This window comes from Nycticebus coucang, chromosome 6 (genome assembly GCF_027406575.1).
Source record: "Nycticebus coucang isolate mNycCou1 chromosome 6, mNycCou1.pri, whole genome shotgun sequence".
Classification (NCBI taxonomy): Eukaryota; Metazoa; Chordata; class Mammalia; order Primates; family Lorisidae; genus Nycticebus; species Nycticebus coucang.
In genome coordinates this window covers 123,812,505-123,832,067 of record NC_069785.1, presented here as the reverse complement: position 1 = coordinate 123,832,067, position 19,563 = coordinate 123,812,505, and the positions used below count along the sequence as shown (strand labels likewise).

At 40.0% G+C, this 19,563-nt stretch overlaps 1 protein-coding gene across 1 annotated transcript in view; it reads right to left on the bottom strand.

Moving 5' to 3' along the window:
- Positions 1–19,563, bottom strand: part of CBL (Cbl proto-oncogene) — a 99,273-nt gene that overhangs the window by 15,391 nt on the left and 64,319 nt on the right. The window contains exons 3-12 of the mRNA XM_053595215.1: positions 17,992–18,138; positions 14,112–14,268; positions 12,790–12,911; positions 12,320–12,457; positions 10,948–11,035; positions 10,470–10,601; positions 10,058–10,261; positions 5,516–5,647; positions 5,047–5,427; positions 3,239–3,333 (exon numbers count right to left, since the gene is read on the bottom strand). Of these exons, the coding sequence (XP_053451190.1) occupies positions 3,239–3,333; positions 5,047–5,427; positions 5,516–5,647; positions 10,058–10,261; positions 10,470–10,601; positions 10,948–11,035; positions 12,320–12,457; positions 12,790–12,911; positions 14,112–14,268; positions 17,992–18,138 (1,596 nt within the window). The remainder of the gene's footprint in view (positions 1–3,238; positions 3,334–5,046; positions 5,428–5,515; positions 5,648–10,057; positions 10,262–10,469; positions 10,602–10,947; positions 11,036–12,319; positions 12,458–12,789; positions 12,912–14,111; positions 14,269–17,991; positions 18,139–19,563) is intronic.

The window sequence follows — 19,563 nt, the reverse complement described above, 5'->3', positions numbered from 1 at the left end:
CCAGCCAATTTCTCTAATGTTTTAGTAGAGACGGGGTCTCACTCTTGGCTGAGACTGGTGTTGAACTACTGAACTCACTGCTCCTCCCACCTTAACCTCCCAGAGTGCTAGGACTACAGGTGTGAGTCAATGCACCTGCCCTAATAATTTTTTTAAAAAACTACCATAACCTTAAACTCTGGATTCAAACAATCCTCCAGCCTCAGCCACCCAAGTAGTTGGGACTACATGTGCCTAGCACAATGCACAGCTGGTTGTCCTATTTTTTTTTTTTTAGTAGAGATGGGGTCTTGCTTTTCTTGCTCAGGCTGGTCTCAAACTCCTGAGCTCAAGCCATCCTCTTGCCTTGGCCTCCCAGAGTGTGAAATATCTTGTTTGTTTTCAATCTCAACCTATGTATGTCCTTAGAGCTAAGGTGAGTAGTATACTTTGGATCCTGTTTATTCAGCCAATCTGTATCTTCTGAGTGCTGAATTCATCACTAACAAGTCAAATATTATTGATAGAGAAGGCTGTAGATTTTGCATTTTTGATACATACTATCTGTATTTCCTGTAGGATTTTTTATTCTTTATTTTTCACTTCCTGCCTTCTATCTTGTTGCTCTCTTCTAGAGATGCTCTTTTACTCCCTATTTATTTTCGCGTATATGTTGTAGATATTTTGGGGGAAGTATATTAAGCATCTTAAAGACAACGTGATTAATTAAAAACTACTTTGCTACTATTTTTGTTATTGATATCAGAATTATTGCTATATACGTTCTGTGTCCATTAACATGTATGTACATGGTATTTTTCATGCTTTTTTCTTTTTAATGTTAGGAGAAATAATGTCGAGTTATTATAAAAAGGGTATAAAGTGCAAAAAAAAAAAAAGACTGCCAGAATGGATTTAAGAAGAAAAACAAAACAAAAAAAAACCAAGGCCAAGCATAGTGGCTCATACCTGTTACCTCAGCACTTTGGGAGGCTGAAGTGGGAGGACTGATTGAGGCCAGGAGTTTGACACCTGCCTGAGCAACAACAACAAAAGCAAAAAAATCAGCCAGGCATGTTAGTGTGCGCCTGTAGTCCACTGAATAAGGATGATTGTTGCCACAAGGAGTTCAAGGTTACAGTGAGCTATGATCGTGCCACTGTACTCGAGTTTGGGTGATAGAGCAAGACTCTGTCTCAACAAAACAAAACAATCCCAAAACTTGCCAGGTATGGTGGCTCATGTCTGTAATCCTAGTACTCTGACAGGCCCAGGCTGGTGGATCGCCTGAGCTCAGGAGTTTGAGACCAGCCTGAGGAAGAGTGAGACCCCTGTCTCTACTAAAAATAGAAAAATTAGCCAGGCATTGTGGTGGGCACCTGTAGTCCTAGCCAGAGGAAAGAGTTTGAGGTAGCTGTGAGCTATGACACTGCAGAATTCTACCCAAGGCAAAAGAGAATCTGTCTCAAATAAAACAAAAAACACCAAAAACCCAACACATATATACTGCTCTTGAGAGACTTACCGTGAACACAAAGGCAAGGAAAAGCTGAAAATATGCAAATACTGACTAAAAGTCAGCAGTTATAGCCATTTAACATACAACAAAGCAGACCAAAGGCAGTAAGAAGTAGAATTACAGAGCAAATGGGATAATTTGTGATAATAAAAACTCTTACCATTTAATACCAGTAATTCTAAATGTCTGTGCAACCTAACTGTACAGGCTACATATACACACACCACACAAATGAACAGAACTAAAACAACAAAAGAGAAACCCAGTTATAGGTGGAGAATTTAACATACTCCTCTCACTCAGTTATCTGACAGAACAAGTAGATTAAAAAGTAAGGGAGACAAGATATAACTCAAATAAAAAACTTGACCTCATTGGCAGATATAGAATGCTATGCCCAACAAGTGCAAAATACATTCTTATGAAATGGAAGTGGTATATATCTACTAGATTTTACCTTAAACTAGTCAATAAAGAATATGGTTTCTGATCACAACTGGAATGAAGCCATAAAACAGAAAGATAACTTACAGGCAATACACAAATAGCTCATGAATCAAGGACAAGATTACAAATGGAAAGAGTGTCTATTTTGAAATGAATGATTATTAAAAATACAGCACAGTAAAATCTGAGGACCACAGCTAAACATCTGGTATGGACCAAATGTTTGTGCACACACACACCCCATCCCTCCCCCCCCCACCGCAATGCAAATATAAAAGCTCTTACCTCCAGTGTGGCTACACAGCTAACCCTTGAACAACATGGGTTTCAACTGCGTGGGGCCACTTACATGTGGATTTTTTTCAATGAACAAAGTCAGCCCCCTATATCCCCAAGTCCACATCAGTAACCAAATGCAGACGGAAAACAAAATATTCAAGGGATCCAAACCAGAGTACAGCAAAGGCCAGCGCTTCACATATTCTGGTTCCACAGAGCTGACTTCAGGGTTATATGTGGATTTTGGTAAATAAGGGGGTCCTGGAATCAATCCCTTGAATATACTGAGAGGTGACTATACTTCGAGATAGAGCCTCGAAGAAGGTAATTAAGGTTGGATGAAGCCGCGAAGATGGGACCCTGATCTGATAGGATTGGTGTCCTTTTAAGAACAGATGCCTGAGAGCTTACGTCCACACTGACTCTCTCCTCATGCACACACACCAAGGACGGCCGTGTAAGGACACAGTTCAAGAAGAAGGCAAGAAGAAAGCCTTCACCAGAAGCCAACCAGGAGGGCATCCTGACCTCAGACTTCGCCAGCCTCCAGAACTGTGAGAAAATTAATTTCCACAGGTTAAACCATCCAATCCTATCAGGTTAAACCATTCAATCCTGGTTATTTCCTTGTGGCAGCCCAAGCCCATGTCTACTTCAAGAAGCCAGAAAAACAGCAAATTAAACCTAAAGAAAGCTGGAAGAATAAAGAGCACAGAGCAATGACACAGAAAGCAGATACTCGGTATTGTTTAAAAAACCCCAAAAAACCAAATTTGCTTCTTTGAAAAGATTAGTAAAATTGAGAAGCCCCAGCAAGACCAATCTATGCACAGCTACACAGAAAAAAAAGGAGAAAATATTCCAAAATACAAAATACAATCACTTCTACATGATGCAAATAGAGATCAATTTTTATTTTCTTCTTTACACTTCCCAGGTTTTATAAATTTTCTTCCTATAATCTATTTACAAGTACCAACTCCATTGTATAAAACGTAGCTTTAGCAAACTTACCTGGCAGCCAGAGAATAAATGGCATTAGCAGATGAGGAAGGTTTGATTTTGGGGTGCTCACAATCTGGGCCTGTTACTGGGCTGTTACTGATACTCTGGAAAGTAAAGAAAAGTGTTGAAGAAGAACCTCCCTACCACAGCTAAGTATCTCCTCTTCCTTACAGACCTTTTCAAAATAAGAACACTAACAGGGACTCAGACCTCACTGTCAGTGCCATGCCTAGGGGGTATCAGTTGCTTTCAGGCTCTGAAGAATATTCAAATTAAAGGTTAGGGAAATAGAAATATAGAAAAGAGTCAGAAGATAGCTTTTTGCATTTAATCCCAGAAAGACTGGAGTAAACTTGCTGTCTACACATATACTATTTCTAATTTAAATAATTTACACTCAAATAAGAAATGGGCATTCTACATTGATGCCACCAGAAAGTCAAACCTAATCTACCCTCACCAATTAGACTGCCCATCACAGAGATGCCACTTAAATGTCACCCTCTCTGTTTCCCTGTAACCAAAAAACGTGCCATTCATTCAAGTGCTGCAATACTTCTCAATATCACCCTTCCCACTCTACCCACTTGGACCTCCAACTACCTACTTGCCAATTCTCCCATCAATTGCTCATCTCAAAGTCAACATATTCCTAGACAGCTAGGCTCGAAACCTCAGGATTTTCTTATGTATGTACGGGCACATTTGATCCAGATTTCTCATCTTTTTTTCCCCACCCATGACTACTTTCAAACCTTAACAAGTCTTTGTCTCCTCCTTTCTAAAGACTTTGCTCATTGACAATGTTTCTCCCTCTTGCTCATTCAGCACCAGAGAGATAATACTAAACCCCTTCGTTATTCCTGTGTCTTCCAAACTCACTCGCTTTCCCTCTGACCTGGAATGGTCTCCCCAGGATCAGCATGGCTCCCTCCCCTATTGCTTCAGGTCTCTGTTCAGAATTACACCCCATCCCCTCACGTACCTCCCACCCCAACTCTCTCTCTCCCCACACCCACTCTTTGAGCTAGTTTTCTCCACAGCTGTCATCATTGTGAACATATTATGTATTTTATTCAGTTACTAATTTTCCATCTTCTTCCCACTAGAATATAAACTTTGTGATGGCAAGACTTTTTGTTGAGTGCCTAAAGGAACCAAGAAAAGAACAAATATTCCTCTGCCACTCCCATGTTCTAGACCCCTTATCACATGCTTAGACAAACGATCAATAACCTTTCTTCAAACAGTTCTCTTTCCAGCGTATCCTGCAATCCAGGAGGAGATTCATCCTTTTAAATCCACTGTTTTGGTCACTTTACTAATTTAAAATCTTCAAATGTTCCATACAAATTTAAATTATTTAGGGTGGGAGTATTCGAGTCCCTTTCACCTGGTGTTTTATGTTCCTTTCTAGTCCCTTCTTCAACTCTAATAAACAAAAATTTCTGCTCTACTCAAATTAACCTACTCATCATTCCACAAATACACTTTCTGCACTGTTATCATTGTGGCTCTTATCTTAAACCTGGATCTATTTTCCAAAGATTATTTTAGATCCAGGTGTCACTCCTTTCACAAGTCTTTATGTTGTATCTGGTAATAAACTCTCCTTTCTCTAAAATTTAAGCATTTGCTAGTTATATTACATATGGCATTTATAAAAGGACATTTACTACAACGTTCACCAACTACCTCTTCTGCTCTATTAACATATATACTTCTTGAGGGTAGGGATGATATTATTTCTGAATTCTGTACAAAACCATCTACACATCATTGTTACTAGGCTGAATAATTTCAAAATTAGGACTCACCGTGGAGGTATCCAGACTGAACGTGCTTCCCAGCCTAGGCACCTCTGCTCTGGGATCCATTTGTGAGGGCAATGAAAAAGGAAGTGAGTGTCGGTTGGTTAACTCTCTTCCTGTCCAAGGGTCATTGGAACTTGAGGCAGCAATGGGTACTTTCGGGATTGGCCGGGGCAGCCATGAGTCCCCAACAATACGGCTAGAGGGGACAGGGGGTAGTTTGTCCCTCGATGGACAATCGCCTGGTGTACAAGGCAGGGGCCGTCTCTGAGGCCGGGTTTCTGCTCCAACGGAGTAAGGCCGATCAGGAGGGGGTGGTGGTGGAAGATCTCGAAGTGTGGGAGGTACTGGCAGTGGTTTGTCTTTATGGAGGGAGCCAGAGGCAGGCTGTGGAAGCATGATAGAAACAAATCAATCAAAACCTACTAATGCACAACAAAGAATCAGAGAACTGCAGAAATGGATAATGCTTGACCTTAGAGGCAGTCCCAAGACCAGACGCACTTGAAGGACCAGATACTCGTGGTTGCAGAAGGTCATGTCGGGGCGGCACTGGAGGAAGGGAAGCTTGTGGGGCCATGGAGAATGGAGAAGGAGGCCTTTCCACCTAGAACAAATACAATTTCTTACCAGGTCACTCTTGTTTGGGGTAATGGCATCTTTCAACTTCTCCTAAAGCTGTAGATGGCAAATGCCACGTGAACACTGAATGGGCCAGATGGGCCTGATGTAGGCTTGGGGTCACACAAACCCCTCTTTAAAACCTCAGAAACTGCAGATTCTAGCACTTCCTGAATTATTTTTGTGTCACCAGAAGAGGGCACTCTCAGTCACAGAAATACCACGAAGACGGCAAGCTACAGACAGGCCAATGGATCTAGAAATGACAGTGTTACAAAAAGCTACTTACCTTACAATTTTAAAAATTATAATTTTCTACCTCCCCATCTTTAGAAAAAGAAAAAAATCTCTTCAAAATTAAAAATAGAAACCCATATAAAAAGAAAGGGGCAGATATGAATCTCTCAACAAAGTACCTGGGAAAATAACTGTTTTGTTTGTTTTTTTAGACAGTCTCACTGGGCTAGAATGCCGTGGTCTTAGCCTAGCTGAAAGCAACCTCAAACTCCTGGGCACAAGCAATTCTCCTACCTCCGCCTCCCAGACAACTGAGACTACAAGCAGCCGCCACAACGCCCACCTAAGTTTTCTATTTTTAGTAGAGACAGGGCATCACTTTGCTCAGATGGGTCTTGAACTCCTGAGCTGAAGCAATCCTCCCATCCCGGCCTCCCAATGTGCTAAGACTACAGGTGTCAACTGCGGAGCTCGGCCCAAAAATGTTTAAGGAACAGAATGAGGAAAGAGATCAAAGATAATAAACTCTCTGTGGGTTATTATAAGAAAAAAAGTGAGATTTGTATGAGGAAAATGATCAACTATACCACTATAAAGCACCTTGAGTTCTTCCAAAGAAATTAATAAATTCAGTAATTAAAGGGGATTAATGTTTTCTGTCGAGTTCTAAAAAATGAGGTGCCAAATTAGAAGAAATAATACATGTACAATCTTTCCCTTTTTTCCTGCCGACAGCAGGATGAGAAGTTCGCCAAAGTAAGCTGTCAAGGGAGATACAGTAATTCATAAAATGCTGTTCTGCGTTTGCATTCCCCAACAGGAAGCAAAGCAAAGGCAAATAGACATCGTAAGCACTTACGCAAGAAAACAGAGAAACTAGGACCCTCATATTTCATCCTGCTATTAGAGCTGGGGTAAGTGAAGGAAAAGAAAGGGCTCATCTGTTGCTACTTGGTTTTTACTCATGCTTAAGAAGATGGGCTCCACGTCAGGAATAATGTGGCACATGCAGCCAAACACCTCGATTACAAAAGTCAAAAGTTATCATGTCTGTCCACTCCCTGTATCCTGACGATGTTTCCCCAAAAGTATTGCATATCCATGCCTTTCTTTTCATTTTACTCGGCAACTTAAAAGTGATCCGTCCCAACCTGTAGCTTATCTCACCAAATTCTTCTGCTTACTACTATCAGCTTAGCCATCCTTAAATCCTCACCAACTCAAAAACCGTAGTAACTACCAACTTCCCCTGGCCACAGAATCCTCCTTCCTGACTTGCGCATGTCCTTCTAATCTGATCTCCCTGACCCACAGCACTTCCCACAACTCCCCAACAGGCACTGATTGCTGCTACTCCTCCCCAGGGTTTCCTGCACTGCTCAGAGCATTCTGCCCTCCCTGCTTTTGTGCACGTGGTTTCCCTGATCTGGAAGGCCCCCTCTGCCCGCCACCCATCCACCGCTCAAGTGCCGAAGGCTGTGCTAATCATATTCCTTTAATTTTATTTTTATACATAATAAAATAAAATAATTTTATTTTTAATTTTTATACATAATAGCTGTACTAAGGTAGCTAATCATATTCTTCGATTCATGGCTCAATATCATAACTGATCCCTGGAATGTTTTTTTATCCCAACATAATGGAAAAGAAATTATTAAAGAAACAGAACATTTCCAAGACCTGAGGGACATACACACACACATAGAAAGGATTCACTGTGTACCTGGTTCAATGAAGGGAAGGAAGCCAGTAACAAACCAACCAAAACTACTGTTTAAATTTTTTAGCAAATCAAGGACAGGGGAACATGACCCTAAAAGCTTCTGGCAATAGAGGGAAAGAGGGCACCAAAGAGTAAAAATATGCTAGCAGCTCTATCAATTTAGTGCTGAATATTTTATTTATTTATTTATTTATTTTTAAGACAGAGTCTCACTTTGTCACCCTTGGTAGAGTGCCATGACATCATGGCCCACAGCAACCTCAAAACTCTTGAGCTCAAGCTATTCTCTTGCCTCAGCCACTCAAGTAGCTGGGACTATAGGCGCCCACCTACAACACCCGACTATTTTTAGAGACCAGGTCTCAGTCCAGCTCAGGCTGGTCTCAAACTCCTAAACTCAGGCGATCCACCTGCCTCAGCCTCTCAAGAGTGTTAGCATTACTGGCAGGAGCCACCTCGCCAGGCTCAGAGCTAAATATTTTAAAACTGAATTCTATAACTACTCAACTCACATCTGAGGGTTGAATAAAGGCATTTGAAGACATCAAAGATCTAAAAGAAGTTTACCTCTCGCTTTTTCACAGAAAGCTATTTTGAAGACATACTCTACCCAAACAAGGAAGTAAACCAAGAAAAAGGAAAACATGGGAGCCAAGAAAGAGACTCCAGCGGAGGGAGACAATGAAGTCCCACGAGGACGGCCAAGGGAGACCTCAAGGTGTCAGGGAACACAGCAAGAATAACCAGTCCAGACAGGAGCTGGACACTGGCAACTGCTAAGTAGTGCATATTATATGCTAGCTACTACAGTAACATGATATGTATATATTTTTCGTTTTGAGACAGGGTCTCACTGCTGCCCAGGCTGGAGTACTGTGTCCTCAGCCTAGCTCCCAGCAACCTCAAATTCTTGGGCTGAAGAGATCCTCTTCCCTCCAGAGTAGCTGGGACTGCCACAGATGCCTGCCACAATGCCTGGCTAACTTTTCTAATTTTGTTAGCAGAGATGAGATCTTGCTTTTCAAGAGCAAGCCACCCTCCCCACTTGGCGTCCCAGAGTGCTAGGATTACAGGTGTAAGCCACTGTGCCCAGCCCAATATGGTACGTTAATAGATTTTACTTCATAAAGGATTACACTGAGAGGGTGTGTGTTTGAGAGCATAGTGATAGTGAAAAGTACAAACTGAAAACCAAGGAAATAATAATTACTTCAAGAAAAGCAGAAAGTCATGTAAGATGGCAAAAATGATTATTGTATGGTATATTATTTGGTACATTAGGGAGCAAAATCATTTAAACACTCAGTACTGATTTGGCCAAATAAACGTTCAATTAACTACAGTGAGAAGATATAGGGTAGGAAGGAGGGAGATAATAGGAGATCTAAATCCTCTTCTACAATATCTGATGTAAACAGATCAAGAATCCAGAGAGAGCAGCACAAGCATAAGGCTTAGAAACATGGAGGTAGGAAAATCTGAACGAGAGCACACAGGAGAGCTGGAGGGGGCAGCAGATAAATCCCTGTCTTACCCCATCCCCTGATGTAATAATTTTATCACATTCTGTCTTGGTCTTTATCTTTACTATATTTACTAGAGCCTTTCTAGTTTGTTTAGTTTTTCTTTGAGACAGTCTTACCGTGCTGCCCAGGCTAGAGTGCTGTGGTGTCATCCTATCTCGCAGAACCTCAAACTCCCAGTCCCAAGTAATGCTCCTGCCTCAGCCTCCTGAGTAGTGGGACTATGGGCGCCTACCACAACACCCAGATAATTTTTCTGTTTTTAGTAGAGATGGAATCTCATTCTTGCTAGGCTGGTCTCAAATTCCTGAGCTCGAGGGATCTTCTTGCCTCGGCTTCCCAGAGTGCTGGAATTAGCAGGTATGAGCCAGCCTAGTTTGTTCAATTTTACATGGACTTCCTACCTCTTTATTTATTTTAGTTGCCATTTATTTGGTTACTAACAGTATCTTCTTTTCTCTCCCTGCCTAACTTTCTAATGCTAAGGCTCATTTAAAAAAGAAGAACATATTCTAGTCACATTAATAAAACAGGGTCCAATTCTTTTATTTCCCTCCCATATTCTCTACCAAACTACATGAATAAAGCCCCAGTCTTAGGATACAGACAGGAAGAACATGGGCCTTTAAGCTGGAATGCCTGACCACAGATCCTGGTTCAACCTACTAGCTATGTGATCTTTAGTAAACTCCTTAACCTCTCCGTATGTTCATTTTTTAAGTGAGAACAATAAAATTACCTACTCAAAGGCTTGCTGTAAAGATCAAATGTGTTAAAGTAAGTGCTTCGCACAGTATCTGCCATATAAAATGCTCAGTAAATATCAGCTATTATTTACCCCTCGTAGTTGGGATGTCATTAAGTATTCTGTCATAATGAATTTTGTCGTGCACCTAAATTGCAGTCTTACCTTGGCACCAGCCAATTCCTTCATCATGAAGAGAGAATCATCAGCTCGTTCATCGTCGTCATCATCATAATTTGGAGAAGAAGCTCCCTCTGTTCCTTGCCTCAATAGGCTGCCACTTCCTCTAGGATCAAATGGATCTACCACAATGGGCTCAGTACCTTTAATTTCACATCGGCAGAAAGGACAGCCCTGACCTTCTGATTCCTGCAGAGGAAGAAAAGATGGTAACAGATACATCTGAAAGTACTTAAAAACATTTATCTACTAGGAAATACATTTCCTAGATGTATAAAGTTAAAGGTTTAAACGTACCCCACAAATTAGGCCACCCTTTAGATCTTTAAAGGATACACAACGCCCCACTCTCCAGAGTGATTACGCAGCTGAGAAAATGTGTGGTTTGGATTCATACCTGCCAGGACGTAAGACAGGATGTGCACATGAGGTGTCCACAGGGCTCAATCTTTACATCCTTATCATTTTCAGCACATATTTTACACAGCTGGAATGTGGAGCCCATCTCACAGTATAATTCGTATTGTTCCTTTGATTAAAAAAATTAAGACACTGTTTGTTGAATGAATGAATGACGGTGATCATAAATGCTAACAAGAAGGAAATTTAACACAGTTATTCTCTAGATAAACATTGCTTATAAAAAAATGTTACAACAGTGATCAACGTTCTGCCTTTAAACTAGAAAGCATCTAGTCCTGGTCCTACTTTCAACTCCATAGTTTAAAGAGAAACTACACATATAAATCCACTAATCTAGCCAATGGTTTAATATTAAAGTTCCAATTGCTTAACTCAATTATGCTAACAGTTCTATAAAATATGTACAAAAGTTTGGCTCCAGTGATATGTTTATATTGTAAAACAAAATTCACCTGGGTCACTTTGATGTGGTCTTGGGGAGTTGGTTCACATAAGCCTGTCAAGTCAGGATTCTGATTTCGTCCATCAGGAAACAAATAGCTGTAAAGAGAGTAACCAACCTTGGGACTTTACTGAAGTCAATTTATTAGTGTTTGCTATTACAGACAAATGGTATCTAGTGCCTCCCCCATTCTAAAGAGCAATTTGTGTAAGTATAAACATAAATCTAATATTTAAAAAAAAAAAAAAAAAAAGAACAGTTCCAAGAAGATATTCTCCACATACTAATACGCCTTCTCTAGAAAACAATGCCACAGCCTCTATCATTCAATCAAGGAGCTGGCAAGCTTTTTCTATAAAGAAACAGACAGCAAATAGTTTAGACTCTGTAGACCACGTAAGTCTATGTTACATATTCTCTGGTTGCTGTTTTGTTCTTTAAAACAACACTTAGGAAAAACTATCAAAGCCTGCAGATTATAGCAAAATAGCCGGCATATGGGCCATAGTTTGCTATCCCTGTTTTAATCTATGGGTGGCTATGAGATATAGTCTTAATTTAACTAGATTTGCTTTTTACCAAAAACCTGGAACACCTTTGTTTATAGGTTTAATAAAATGAGAGATACCAATTTAAAAGTAATATGACAAGGTCCAAGTTAAGCCAATGAGATCATCTACCAGGGAGATCGGCAGTTCCTGGCATCAAACTTCTCCGACATGAGGGGCAGCACCTCTTTCAGATCCGGTGCTACTGTAGAAGACGATCCATATTGAAAAATGGATTTTTCCTAATCACTTTAAAACAAAACCTAGTTTTCTGCCATTTGGTCAACGGTTAACTAGTTGTAGTGCTTACCAATTGATAATCAATTTGAACACCAAAAGAATAGCAATTCTGGAATAAATAAGGAGTTACTCATAAATACTAGTATAGGTTACAAAGTCCAAAGGCTAAAGAAATGCTACTAAAAAAAAATGAAGTGAGTATGAAAGCAGATGAAGGCCAAGGAGACCTACTGTCATTAGGAACATCTTGTCATTTGAAAGCTGGCTAGACAAATAACTGGCCAAATTTCCCGATAACTGATACATTTTAAAATCTAATACAGACTTGAAACTGAGTCAATATTTAGAAAAGGAGAAACAAAGTTTACTCGTGGTAATAAATGAAGCAGCAGAGAAAAATAATTTCATTCACAGAATCAGGATCAGATAAGAACAAAAGTCCTACAGGGCCTGAAGGTCAAATCAGTATAACATATTGATATGTTTCCTGAATCTTAATCTGTAGAAGAAACCTGGAATAAAAATCATTAATGATGAAGCGCTATGACCCCTGAGTTCCCAGACTCCAGCAAATGGGAAGCAGTAGGTACTCACAAGCCTTCCCTGAAGCCATCAATCAGTGCTTGGAAGAGAGGTTTATTGTGAGGGATTGTCTGGAGAATGTTCCCATCAGCAGTCACATACCCAATAGCCCACTGACCCAGACGAGTACAGCTCAGCCGGAAGATGTAACTATGGAACAGAGAGGAACAGAAGATTTAACGGATCTGTTGGTATTAGGGTGTGAGGCAAGGCAGAGACAAAAATCAAAAGGATCATCAAGAGGAACTTCTTTAATGACTCCAGACCAGGAAGAAAGGACATATAAACCAATATTAAGAGGCTTAAAAGCATTTATCAAATCATAGGGTTGGAATAAGTCACTTCCTCTGATAGATACCAATCCTACTGCAGAATCTTGGCCAGTGGGGAACTAATTAAGAGATCATGTTTCTGCTGTAGTAGCAGAAGTCACAAGAGAATAAAACTCAGGAGAAGAAACACCTTTGCTTCATGGCACTGACCTGCCAGGTTTGTGAATGAATTTCTGGAGCCGAGCTTTCACTTCATCATATGTCAGAAAAGCCATGTAACCAGGATGAGTTACAGCAAGGCTGTTCCAATTCCTGAGCAAAGAGGACCAGGGCTAAAGAAACAAGAGATCAATCACAGACTATTCAGCTCAGGACATGCAACCCGCTCAGAGCAATGAACAACAAGATTGTCACAAATTCTTAATTATATTGTCACTCTGAGGGAAGACAAATACGTCTAAGCTAAGAAGAAAAGAAACTGAGGGAGAAACTTAACTATATAAAATGAAATTGCAAAGCAGCTTTAACAGAAGTGAGGTGGTACAATAAGCAGAAAAGTAGGACAGGGCCTATATGTGCAGCTAATAAGCTCTAAACAAATGTTTATGCAAATTGGCATATAAACACTGGAGACGGCATTATTTTTAGAGAAAGACACGATTTCTTTCTGAAGCATCAATACATTGCAATATTTACAGTGAAGAATTTCAATTTAAAAGGAGAAAAAAGTCAGAAACATACACAAACATCCAATATAAGAAAACTAATACAATATATTAATTTTTTGCCAGTCTAGAAATATTAAAATGTTATAAAATAAGAATATTCCATAATAAAGAAGTAAGAAGAAAGTAGGTTATAGAGTTATTTTTAATACATAGGTAATACGGGGACTTTTAAGCTTTTTTTGCTTAGTTTCTAAAATGAGTTAAAATATTTTTATATAACAAAACCACAACAATGTTCCTTTCTTTTTTTTTCGAGACAGAGTGTCACTTTGTCACCCTCAGAAGAGTGCCATGACGTCATAGACACAGCAACCCCAAACTGTCGGACTCAAGTGATCCCCTTGCCTCGGCTTCCCCAGTAGCTGGGACAACAGGCGCCCACCAGAACGCCCGGCTATTTTTAAAGACAGGATCTTGCTCTTGCTCAGGATGGTTTTAAACTCATGAGCTCAGGCAATCCACCGCCTTGGCTTCCCATAGTGCTAGGATTATAGGCGTGAGCCACCGAGCCCGGCATCCCAACTATAGTTTTTTGGAGTTTTTTTTGAGACAGAGTCTCACTTTGTTGTCCTGGTAGGGTGCGGTGGCATCACAGCTCACAGCAACCTCAAATTCTTGGACTCAAGTAATTCTCTTGTCTCAGCCTCCCAAGTAGCTGGGCCTACATGCACCTGCCACAACACCTGCCTATTTTTAGAGATGAGGTCTTGCTCTGGCTCAGGCTGCCAACTATGCTTTTTAATAAAAGCTTTCTCTTTAGAAAAGTGTCAGTAACCAGTTTAGTCACTGTTTTTAACATCCTACCTGAAAGAGTCGTGTGAAGATATCAAATTCAAAAACTGAAATATAATCATTGCAAGTCAAATCAATAGTGGATTTCAGAGCCATGGCCTCCAGTCCAGAACTGATGGGATGTACTTCATGTAGGGCCTGTCGAAAGCTCTTCCAAGGGACAATTGTCCTGAGGTGGGAGTAGAGAGAGGGCACAAAGGGAGGTATAAGAAAGATTAATTCTGGCTGGGCATTGCTATAATCATGGAAAAGGAAGACACTCACATCAAGTTGTTAATACCAATTACAATTCTCTTAAAGAAGCTGAGCTATATTTTGGTTGAGAACAGAAAGAAATGAGTAAGGCATACATTTCTTAACTTCCTAATGAGTTAACACAGAAGTCTCTTCCCACCATTCTATGGCAGAATGTCACAAATGGTCCTCTGTCTAATCTTCTTCAAACATCTATTCCATTAGAGAAGCAAAGAAACGAAAATGAGTTTACCCTTTTTATATAATATATATAATCTGTGACCAGACCTTTAATACCTAACTGCTTGCATTTAAATTAACGTTTTTAGATGGGGGCTCCCTGTGTTGTCCATGGTGCAGTGCAGGGGCTATTCACAGGTGTGATCATAACTCTCTGCAGCCTCCAACTCCTGGACTCAAGAGATCCCCCTACCTCAGCATCCCAAGTAGCTGGGACTACAGGTGTGCACAACCACTCCTGGCTAAGCTTACTTTTTTAAAGCTCGAAAAACATTCTGTGTTCTTTGAAGAACCCACATTACCAAGGCATATAGGAGGAAATAGGATTAATGGTACAGGAAGAACAGAGTTCTGATAGAGATAAAGAATCATTTAAAGTAGGAGTTGGTGGTGCCCATAGTTCAGTGGGTAGGGCGCCAGCCACAGATACTGAGGCTGGTGGGTTTGAACCCAGCCTGGGCCAACTAAAGCAACAAGGACAACTGCAACCAAAAAAAATAGCTGGGCATTGCGGCGGGCACCTGTAGTCTCAGCCCAAGAGTTTGAGTTTGCTGTGAGCTGTGACGCCATGGCACTCTATCCACAGTGACATAGTGAGACTGTCTCAAAAATACATAAATGGCTTGGTGCCTATAGCTCAAGGGGCTAAGGCGCCAGCCCGTACACCAGAGCTGGTGGGTTTGAATCCATCCCAGGCCTGCCAAACAACAATGACAACTACAACCAACAAACAGCCAGGCATTGCGGCAGGCGCCTATAGTCCCAGCTACTTGGGAGGCTGATGCAAGAGAATCGCTTAAGCCCAGGAGTTGGAGGTTGCTGTGAGCTGTGATGCCACAGCGTTCTACCCAGGGCGACAGCCTAAGGCTCTGTCTCAAAAAAAAAAAAAAAAAAAAAACCATAAATAAAATAATAAAGTAGGAGTTACTAAACCCCAGCTAAGGCCAGCAAGAGGTTTCTGAAGATCTTTAAAATAAATACCATCTCCTTACCTTTGGAAAGTTTAGTCACTAGACTAAAAAATAAGAGAATAAGTGACATCTTGAAGTTTTCTCTAATGTAGTTAAGTTAAAGTATTAAGTTAAACTTATTCCTATCCTCTTTAATTAGGTTTTTTTGTTTTGGGCCGGGGCTGGGTTTGAACCCGCCACCTCCGGCATACGGGACCGCGCCCTACTCCTTGAGCCACAGGTGCTGCCCTTGTTTTTTTTTTTTTTTTTAATTAGGTTTTTTAAATTGCTATTTAGTCTATATTTTATGTATGAACAAGATTTTTTAAAAGGTCTTTAAAGTGAGACATATTAGAATTTGTATATTCAACTGAAAAGTTTTATATTTGACTGCAAAGAAAACTTTCAGTTCTTTGACCCAAAATTCCAGAAGATATGAAAGAACATTTATGTTTATATTTAAAAAGAGGATCGTGGGCGGCGCCTGTGGCTCAGTCGGTAAGGCGCCGGCCCCATATACCGAGGGTGGCGGGTTCAAACCCGGCCCCGGCCAAACTGCAACCAAAAAATAGCCGGGCGTTGTGGCAGGCGCCTGTAGTCCCAGCTACTTGGGAGGCTGAGGCAAGAGAATCGCTTAAGCCCAGGAGTTGGAGGTTGCTGTGAGCTGGGTGAGGCCACGGCACTCTACCGAGGGCCATAAAGTGAGACTGTCTCTACAAAAAAAAAAAAAAAAGACTTACAAAATAAAAAAAATAATAATAAAATAAAAAGAGGATCGCTTAAACCCAGGAGTCTGAGGTTGTTGTGAGCTATGATGACACCACAGCACTCAAACCCAGGGCAAGAGAGTGAGACTCTGTCTCAAAACAAACAAAAAACAACAAAAAAACCCAAACAGAACCCATAAGCTTGACCCATAAATCTGCCTGTATAATATATACAAGGTCAGACAATTAAGTTTGTGAACTCATGGTAGAAAAAGTGCTACCTACTTCATTGATGAACATCACTACAGTCACCTTCAAAGTACTTCCCCTGGGAAGCTACGCACAGACACCAGAGTCTACTCCTTCAGTACTAGGTACTTTTTCTTCCCAGTACCTTCTCTAGGATGAGTTCACAAACTTAATTGTCAGACCTTATACAAAACCTCTGATGGCCATTACAGAAATAGAGTTATAAAACTGCTCTGAAGGATGGACCAGGAGCTGGCGTCAGTGCACAGCTTCCCAAGGGGAGTACTTTGAAGGTGACCATAGTGACATTCACCAAAGAGGTATGCAGCACTTTTTCTAGGATGAATTCCCGAACTTAACTGTCCAACCTCATATAAAGACAACATAATAAAATGAAATAAGCCACATACTTATCTGTGAAGATAAGAGAAGATATCTGAAATGTAAGTAACTAACAAAGAATTAGTATCTCACATTAAGAAAAGAACAAACGACTCAAAAGGAAAATGGATAAGTCAGGAGTAAGTCAGAGTAAGAATTCTGACTGGTCATAAATGTGAAAAGATAATCCACACTTCTTGTCATCAGAGAATATAAAGCAAAATGTGATACCAACTCACATCGGCAGTCTTAGCAAAATTATGGAGCTACTGGAACTCTTGTATACTACTTCCAGGAATAAAAACTGGTACAGCCACTTTGGAAAATAATTCTTAGCAAGGCAAAAGATGTGAAATCCCTCAGCAATTCTAATCGTAGGTATGTGACTATGGAGAATTTCGTACATATGAAGACAACTATGATATGCGCAGCAGCACTGTTTGTGATAATGAAAGTGCCGTGGCGTCACAGCTCACAGCAACCTCAAACTCTTGGCTTAAGCGATTTTCTTGCCTCAGCCTCCCAAGTAGCTGGGACTACAGGACCCACCACAACGCCTGGCCATTTTTTTGTGGCATTGTTGTCCAGCTGGCCCCAGCTGGGCTGGAACCCGCCAGCCTTGGTGCATGTGACCAGCGCTGTAACCACTGTACTACCCTACCAGTGCCAAGCCCAAAGCTTTATTTCTTAAAAAAAAAAAATGAAGGCTTGGCACCCATAACTCAGAGGTTAGGGTGCCGGCCACATATACCAGGGCTGGCAGGTTCGAACCCAGCCCTGGCCCGCTAAAAAAAAAACAAACATAACTGCAACAAAAAAATAGCCGGTGTTGTGGTGAGTGCCTGTAGTCCCAGCTAGCTGGGAGGCTGAGGCAAGAGAATCACTTAAGCCTAAGGGTTTGAGGTTGTGGTGAGCTGTGACACCACAGCACTCTACCAAGGACAACATGGTGAGATTCTGTCTCCAAAAAAAAAAAGAACAGGGCAAAAAATGTTTAATTTACCAATGTTCATTATTTTTCCCGAAGTTTCCCACATTATAAGTATTTCATTAATACATGTAACATAACAAAAAGCTCACAACATTAAGCTGTACTTTTTCATAGTTCATATTCATTATTTCAAGACTTACTTCTCCCCAAAAGCTTTTCTCCAAAATTCTGCAGCATCTGCTTTAGTAATCCGAAACGTGTCTCCTTGAAAGAGCCCACTTGGAAAGATTCCTTTTAGTTCTGCCAGCATGTGGCTGAAGATCAGGGACAGTTTGGTTAGGTTTCGCCTACAAATGACCAGAGGTAGTATAATTAAATAAACACAGAAATTTATTGTTATTTTAAGTGTACCAAATTTACCATAAATGATAATATGAACATTAAAATACATTCAGAAGGAATCTCTCCAGATGTAATTTTTGGCCAATATTACTCAAAGATATATAGAAGTGGGGATGAAGAAAGAAAGGTGCTGTTGACAATATTACATACTCTGTGATACTATTATTCTTTGTTCAAAGAAAAGTTTCAGAAACTGTTGTGCTCTAATACATGAAATATGCAAATCAATGGAAGAAATACCTTTGTATTCACTTGGCCCACTCCTATCTCTTTCATTCAAATAGATGTTACATAGTAAATAAGAAAATATTGCTTACAGTCATATTTTAAAGATATATATATATATATATATATACTTTTTTTTTTTTTTTGAGACAGAGTCTTACTATGTTGCCCTCGATAGAGTGCCATAACATCACAGCTCACAGCAACCTCAAACTCTTGGGCTTAAGTGATTGATTCTCTTGCCTCAGCCTCCCAAGTAGCTGGGATTACAGGCGTCTGCCACAATGCCTGGCTATTTTTGTTGTTGTTGCAGTTGTCACTGGTGTTTTAGTCAGCCCAGGCCAGGTTCACACCCGCCAGCCTCAGTATATGTGGCTGGCACTGTAACCACTGTGCTACACTGGTGCCAAGCCACAAAGATTTTAATCTTAAATTATAATAATAAGGCCCAATAACTCTAAGCATAAACTAAGATGACCAAATTTACTTTTATAGGATGACAGATTACAGAATTCAACAAATAAATAAAGGTTAGAACTTGTGCACTGCTATAAACACTCAACCACAAAATAAATAAATTTGTTAGAAAAGTAAAATATATTTCCAGCTTTATATAAGCTATTTTGAATTTTTAAATAAATATATTTATTACATAACTTATCCAAATTAAAGATAAATAACAATTCCCAATAAAGAAAACTATTTCGCTGTCCAGATCTAGCAAATGTTTTCATTACATCAGACCTCAAAGAGGCAAATTTTACCCAAACAACTCTTCTTCCTTTACCAAAAAATGAAATGCTAATATCCAAAACACACAAAAATTTCTACATAAGTGCATATGCTGCCATTTTTTAACAATTAGTTAACTCTATTCTGACAATCTGTTTAATGGATGTTGATTATAAAGATGCCACACAATATCAATTTAACACACCAGATAATGTCTCTATTTTCCAGTATGTACTTTGATCAGATTGTCTTTATCTTTAATGCCATTATTACTGAGAATAGAATACAAACACTTTAGATACTGTTACCCACTAAAAAGCTATTGATTATATACCTATGTTCCTTTGCACTAATAATTTGTTATTTATGTATTAAAAAGTCTATTCTTGTCATACACAAATGAACTATAAAAT